General features: G+C 42.6%; 1 protein-coding gene across 2 annotated transcripts in view; it reads left to right on the top strand.

Moving 5' to 3' along the window:
* The window catches only part of LOC135110359 (immunoglobulin superfamily member 10-like), a 169,948-nt gene that overhangs the window by 148,908 nt on the left and 13,540 nt on the right, over positions 1-7,500 (top strand). For both annotated transcript variants that reach the window (XM_064022628.1, XM_064022621.1), the window contains exon 4: positions 2,237-2,447. In XM_064022628.1, the coding sequence (XP_063878698.1) occupies positions 2,237-2,447 (211 nt within the window). The remainder of the gene's footprint in view (positions 1-2,236; positions 2,448-7,500) is intronic.

Raw genomic sequence — 7,500 nt, forward strand, 5'->3', positions numbered from 1 at the left:
TCTACGTGCATTATTCATTACCTTCTGATTAAAGTGAGTGTTGCGTGGAGTTGTCCTCTTGGATACCTTTGTGTGCAGAACCGATGATGAGTAAGGCAGGCTGGTAGATGTAATGATAAGATGGGTAAATTGATTAACAGATAGATACGAGTATATAATATGGAAAAATTTCTCTCTCTCTCTCTCTCTCTCTCTCTCTCTCTCTCTCTCTCTCTCTCTCTCTCTCTCTCTCTCTCTCTCTCTCTCTCTCTCTCTCTCTCTCTCTCTCTCTCTCTCTCTCTCTCTCTCTCTCTCTCTCCCTACACAAACAAACAAGTAATCCTGACGACGAGTAATCTAAGTGGAGGAGCTTCGGTGAAAAACATGGGATTAAGAAAACTAGACCGAGGTGTACCGAGGTGACCCGGGTGCCACTAACCCCTGTGACGGGAAGGCGAAGACCGAGGCCACGAAGTGCTTGGTGTATCGAAGGACAGTCGTGGTCTGAAATTAATCTACCACACTCACCTCCGCTGTGTTTGGCGCTTTCCCTCAATTTTAAGTCTCCTGGTTCTTTATTCTTAAATATTTCAGTGGTTTATCTCTATTTTTTTTTTACAGGCTCCAGTGGGAGTTATTAACGCGTTCAGTACTGCTTTCAATTATTCTAATGGTATTTTAACGTGTTGTGCATCGCCAGTAGCAGAAAATCACGAAAACATGAGTAAACATCTGTGTAGCTTTTAAAAACAGTCCTGATAAGAGAACAAAGAGCTTGGAAATAAATGTTTTGATCCTGAAATCTGTCAGGTGTCGAGTTTTGTGAGGACGTACAATTGGGTCAAAATGTTCAAGACAGTGAGAGTGAGCACGGTGTGTTCCTCGACCTGTGACGGCGAGTATGCGTCTGGCACTACCTTTCATTTTCCCTTCCCTTTCCATTCCAAGACCATTGATGAGATTTAATTACGTGTGGCTTATTCCTGTTTATTCTAGTGACGACTGAGAAAATTTAATTACGCGTAGTCTTTTCCTGTTTAATTAAGTTATATAACCTCTAGGGTACGTAATGAAGCCTTGAAAACCTTTTCGTATTCAGTCATATTCAGAATAACTGGTTTGAGGAGCCTTCAGTGTTGAGAGTACCTCGCCGCAGAGAATCTCAAGCAAGCAGTAATGACGCGTATTCAGCGTGGGTGACGATACATAGGAGTCGTGGGAAGAGGTGGTTACCGCACTGTATTTAGGTTGTGTGTTGTTGTTTCTTGCAGCGCGTGTGTTTGCCAGGAGGTCTCATCTTTGTACTCGATACTGGGTTCTCTGATCCCTCAAGCGGCACAAACCTCCCAACTCCTCCGTCTCTCTGGATGGTTAACTCGACACTTTCATCTCTTTCATCGTGTAACTCAACTTTTTTCTCTCTCTCTCTTTTATTGGAATACTTTGTAACAAATCTCTCAATTTTTTTCACTTCATTGTCATAAAAAGATATTTGTGTTCCAGTGACAGAAATAGCCTTTAGTGTAGCGGTCTCATTTCCCTCAAGTCTCTCACATCCTTCACCTCTGAAAGACTTTCCTGGTGGTTCCTACACTTTCTCCGTATTCGATGCCGCGTCTATTATTCCTAAGCTTGAGATTACCCACTTCATGGAATTGTTACAGCCATAAAACCCTTCTTAGTGTTGTGTGCCGTTGTCTTGGTGGTTAACACACATACAGACCATTTCAGTCACATTATGTTTCTTCTGCTATTCTTCCATCAGATTTGAGGTTATGGAAACCTATTAACTTCTAGACTGTTTAGACTTTTTTCTCGGCAAAATATGACGCTTTTTTCAAATCGTAATCTACACAGCAGTGAAATTAATGAACTGATTAATCTAACTCTAAGCTAATTTTTAGATGAAAACGCTGTTATCTTATTATTATCCAGTGTAAGATTTGTATAAGTATTTATCTTGGGGTACTGGCACTCTTTCGTAGGATCATAAGATTCGTATACATATTTCTTTTCTTGGAAAACTTTCTCATTAGATTTAGTATTCCTAAATCTGTTTCTTGCCCACTTTTCTGTTTGCTGCACTGCCACTTTCTCAAGATTATAAAATTCATATACATATTTTCGTTCTTGGACAACTTCTTTCTCATTAGATATAAAACTCCGAAGCTTATATCTGTTTCTGACCCATTATCCTCCTGATAGATGTAAGACTGGCACTCGTCGTTCAACTGGTGTACTGCGTGTCTCCCCTCAGGTGTCGTGGGTGCGGCATCGGGACATCCACCTGCTGACGGTGGGTCGCTTCACCTACACCTCGGACGAGCGATTCTCTGCCCGGCACACCGCGGGCTCCCAGGACTGGATGCTGCTGATCCACTATTTGCAGAAGCGGGACGAAGGCATCTACGAGTGTCAGATCTCCACCACGCCCCCCGCCAGCCATTTCATCCACCTCTCCGTCGTGGGTAAGAGACATTTTCTTTATCACTCCACATTAAAAAGATACTGCTTCCTCCATATCTCCGTCGTGAGTAAGGTACACAAATCAGTACATACTTCGCTCTGCTCTCTTCAAGCATTCACGGTCATAGATCATACCTTCCTCTTCTTGTAGGTGTTTCTTTTTGTTGTATTGTTATTTTGTTTATGCTTTGTATCTTTCTTTTACATTGTAGCTTCTCCCTGATGGCATGGTTGGTGTAAGCAGTGTAGTGTAATGAAGGGATTGATTGACTGGTAGATAGGTGGGTAGATAGAGAGATAAATTGCCTACAAAATATAATACGTATACCTACATAGATAAAAGCAAGGGTTCTCAGGTGATACACTTAAACCAAGCAGCGTGCTGAGGATCTAAAGGTGTGCTGCTGTTTGACATTCACTTGTATCCACTTATACCCGTAATTCCACATCAACATGCACTCCTCCCTTGCTCCCTAAATCCACGTCAACAGATGCTCGTGTCCTCCCCTCGCTCCCTCCACAGTCCCGCTTCACGTAATGGATGAACTGTATTGTATTTCACCCACCTGCACATTTGTTACCTCCATATATTGTTTTAGTTTAGTTAGTCCTCGTATGTTTTAATCCCTCCTTGGAAATGTATGTCTGTGTTGCATCATGGCAGGGAGTGACGGCAGGTGGTACTCGTCATGTGTTCACGGCAGCTTAGGGTTGCAGTCACCATTGGCCAATCCTGTTATAACTGATTAATTTTCTTTGGAGCGGTAATTAGCGCGGTCTTTTTTTTTCTCTCTTTTTTTTTCAATTTACTTTTACGTTCTCAACCTGCCTTCTATTCACTTGAAAATGAAATAAAAATGGAAATCTTCAGGACGTATGCTTCCACTGCAGGACAAAGGTTTCTCCGTAAGGTTAGCTGGGTTCAAGGGAGAGGGTTGAAATTAAATTACGTCTCTCACGCTGGATTAGTGCGTCCCGCTTGGGAGGCGGGGCATGCAGCAAGTGACAAAACTCCAAATTGTCTCCCCGGGGTTAAGTGCAACTCGCTAAGGCATTCCATCGATATCGGCAAGGCAGGTAATGGTGATGTGGGATAACGAGGCGTGTCTCAATCTGTCGTGGCGGCGCGGAGCCTCGTCGATCAGTCTTGACGCGAATGTAAAGTTTGCCGCCGCTGTCATTGACGAGGCGACGCGGTAATTCCAGCCAAACATGAGAGAGGAAGCAGCTTCATCTCATAATTTTCAAGAAAAGCGTGTAGTACTTATAGAGTGTTATTAGAGGAAAATTAAGAGTCTCAAGATCCGTAATCAGGATAGAACAATAAATAATGGGTTCAAGCTTGAAAAGTTCATTTAAAAAAGGGATGGGAAGGAATTGATTCGCTAATAAAGTGGTAGATGAATGGACTCAGTAATCGGGTTGTTAGTGCTGAGTCATTAGGGAGCTTTAAAAGAAGATTAGACAAATTTATGGATGGTGGTGATAGTGGAAATAGGTAGCTATGTTTTATATAGGCATTGCCACGTGTACACCTGATGGCGTCTTGCAGCTTCTCTTATTTTCGTACGTTCTTATGTTCTTATATGCAAGTTTGTAAACAGCAGAGAGAAAATTATACGAGTTGAGTTTATTGTAGACCAAAAATAGCTTGTGTATTGATTATTTAGTATAAATCTAGAAGAGGGTGAAAGTGTGTACCTGCATGCATAGAGAAGAAAAGACGTGGGCGGAATTCTTTAAGTTTGCCGCAGAATGACCACCAAAAATAGCCTAAACTTAAATAGTTATTATATAATATCAGCCAGTCAGGCGATGGAAGCATGTAAATCTGTACACTCTAAGAAGAGAAATTTTCGTGGAATATACCTACGTAAGTTGGCGAAGGGCTGACCAAAAATAGCGTGCCTCGTGAATAACAGACTGCGGGTCATGAGGCGGAAGCGGAACACTGTTGTGCTCAGAACTCGCGTGACCAAGGATTCAAAACAGGAACACATTAATTAGTTTATTAACATAACAACAACAGTGGAAAGGAATGCGATTATGCACTCGTACCTGACGGGTGTTATTTGCCTGAGTGCGGCGGTGCTTGGCGCGTTAAGCTGTCTTGTCTCCTTGGGCGCCGCTGGAGATCCTGGGGAGAGTGTGGCGGCAAACTTACTCCATGTATGAATATGAAACAAGAGCTGCGTCACTGAGATTGAAATTAAAGTGTGGAGAGAGAGAGAGAGAGAGAGAGAGAGAGAGAGAGAGAGAGAGAGAGAGAGAGAGAGAGAGAGAGAGAGAGAGAGAGAGAGAGAGAGAGAGAGAGAGAGAGAGAGAGAGAGAGAGAGAGAGAGAGAGAGAGTAACGTTCCACTATACTGCGCCTTAACGATTAATCTTTCAGTTTGTCTTCAAAATAACAGTGATTTAATAATTGAGGACTGCCTTAAGTATAAGTGTGCAGAGAAGCTTAATGTGAACAGGTATACAGAATGGACGTTTTCAGTGGACTGTCTGTTTAGCCTGTACACATGTGATACTTACTGTCGTCGTGTCTGTTAAACTTTGGTCACCAAAATGTTAATTCTGATCATGCATTTCGACTTTATAATGTCACGCTTGTTTTAAGGAAGAATCTGGTGATGCTTCTCGAGTCGAAGTAATTGAAACTCAAGATCTGCGTGCTTAAACCCATGCAATTGAAATGAACGATGAGTTAATAGAAAGGTTCGTGAAATATGTGCACGTGAGACACAAACTCATGTGCACTTAATACAGAAAATTAGTGCAGGTTGAAGTCACGAAAGAGAAGAATAGATAAATCCTTTGGTCTTTGGAAGCGTGTTAGGTTAAAACAGTGCTTGGTGCTTCAGTGCGTGCGGCGGGAACATTAAGACTTGAGCAGGTTGGCACACAGTGGTAGTTTGGTCTGTAACAAGTTGGGCTTTGCCATGAAGCCTTCCCGAGACACACGCTTTGAGATGGTCGTGTGGACGAGTAACACCAGCCAGAATGTTTCGCGTTTCAAGAGTGCGTTAATATTACATGGCTGCGGGACAGTTTTATTTTACTTTATTCATTTATACTTTGTTTATCATGACAGTCTTACCAAGGTAGATCACGGAGGCAGGGATTCTAAGGGTGATATTAGAGGAAGAGGAGTGTTACATTTTATATACAGTACCACAGGACTTATTTAAAAAGATCATAAAAAAAAAAACGAAAGAAACATCTGCCGGCAACACCACGGGGGCGGCCGACCTACCTGTGCATTGAGTCTTGAAGAGAAAAGATGCCCTACAAGCGCCACAGGCCAAGACATAGAAAGTAAATAAATAAATACAATAAAGTAACGCGTATATTCTGCCACAACAAGACTCAAGTAATATAAAAAAAGAAATAAAAAATACACCCAGTTAATAAAGAAAACCATACATTTTCTCATTTAATAAAAAACATCTACAATTTTCAGTTACTAAAGAAAAAAATCGTATCCTTCTTTTTAAGAGCATTTACTGCATTGTACTGACCACGTATCAAGTATCAGATCACTGTACCACTGTCAGGTATTCAGCACCCGTACATCGTCTCTGCTCCAGTCACGGGGGTTACAGCTACACGGATACGCAAGCCGCCTCCCAGAAGTCATCCATACTAAAGAGATTGTGACTGTGCGGGGACGGGACTAGATGCAGGGGACGCCCACAAAGGGACGCCTGCAAATGTGGTGGCGGCGTGAGCACGAGCAGCGTGATGTATTTTGGAGGGAGTTGTTTGGAAATGGAGTGTGTGTGTGTGTGTGTGTGTGTGTGTGTGTGTGTGTGTGTGTGTGTGTGTGTGTGTGTGTGTGTGTGTGTGTGTGTGTGTGTGTGTGTGTGTGTGTGTGTGTGTCTTCTCGTATAACTTCGCAGAACTAAGTCGCACATAGTTTTACATAGCGATGCTCATTCTCTTTCCCTCCCTCTATCTCTCTCTCTCTCTCTCTCTCTCTCTCTCTCTCTCTCTCTCTCTCTCTCTCTCTCTCTCTCTCTCTCTCTCTCTCTCTCTCTCTCTCTCTCTCTCTCTCTCTCTCTCTCTCTCTCTCTCTCCTCTCGCAAACACATAAGTCTCATTCAGGAAGATTATGTACCTGTTCAAACCCTCGAAGAAGAAGAAGAAAAAAAACAAGAAATAAAAAAAAAGTGCATTGAATTCCCAAAGAAAAAAAAAAAAAAAAAAAGTTGAAAAAACAAACTCTAGAAATCCCGTCAGCCTCTCAGCCTGGTCCTCGGCGCGCTATAATTGGCCCATCGTGGAATGTTGTTGGCTGTCCCAGGACCGAGTGTTGGATCTGCCGCACAATAATGTCGCATCTTCCGTCATTGTGTCGGGTCCAGTAATTAGCTAAATCTCATTAGCGTGGTGAAGATGAGGAGTGGACGAAAGGGACGGAAGGAAGGAGGGAGTGAGTAGGAGTAGACAGAGGAAGAGAAGAGAAGGAGGAGGAGGTGGAGGAGGAGAAATGGGGGATAAGAGTCACGAGGAGGAAGAAGAGGACGACGAGAACGAGGAGAGGAGAAAGTAGGTAAAAAAATGAGAGTAACGACAAGAAAGGAGAAAGAAAGAGGAGGAGGGATGGCAACGAGTGCAGGTCAAGGAGGAGCTCAAGGGGGGTGGAGAGGAAGGGGGAATAATGAGAGGAAGGGAAGGAAAAGTTGGAGTACAAGTGTAAGTAGGGTGAAAAGAAATGAGTAAATGATAATTTTCTACGTACAACCTATCTCTCTCTCTCTCTCTCTCTCTCTCTCTCTCTCTCTCTCTCTCTCTCTCTCTCTCTCTCTCTCTCTCTCTCTCTCTCTCTCTCTCTCTCTCTCTCTCTCTCTCTCTCTCTCTCTCTCTCTCTCATACAAATACTCGCACGCGTTTCTCGTATAAAGAGGTAATATTGTGGACTCTGAGCTCCAAAAATAAAAAGAAATGAAAAAAAAAATCATCCTTTAAACAAAATAGTAGATATAACCAAAAAGTTATAGTATATTTAACTTAATATGATTGTTTTCCTTGACTCACTCGTCCCTTTATTGTATGA

Source organism: Scylla paramamosain, chromosome 2 (genome assembly GCF_035594125.1).
Source record: "Scylla paramamosain isolate STU-SP2022 chromosome 2, ASM3559412v1, whole genome shotgun sequence".
Taxonomy (NCBI): Eukaryota; Metazoa; Arthropoda; class Malacostraca; order Decapoda; family Portunidae; genus Scylla; species Scylla paramamosain.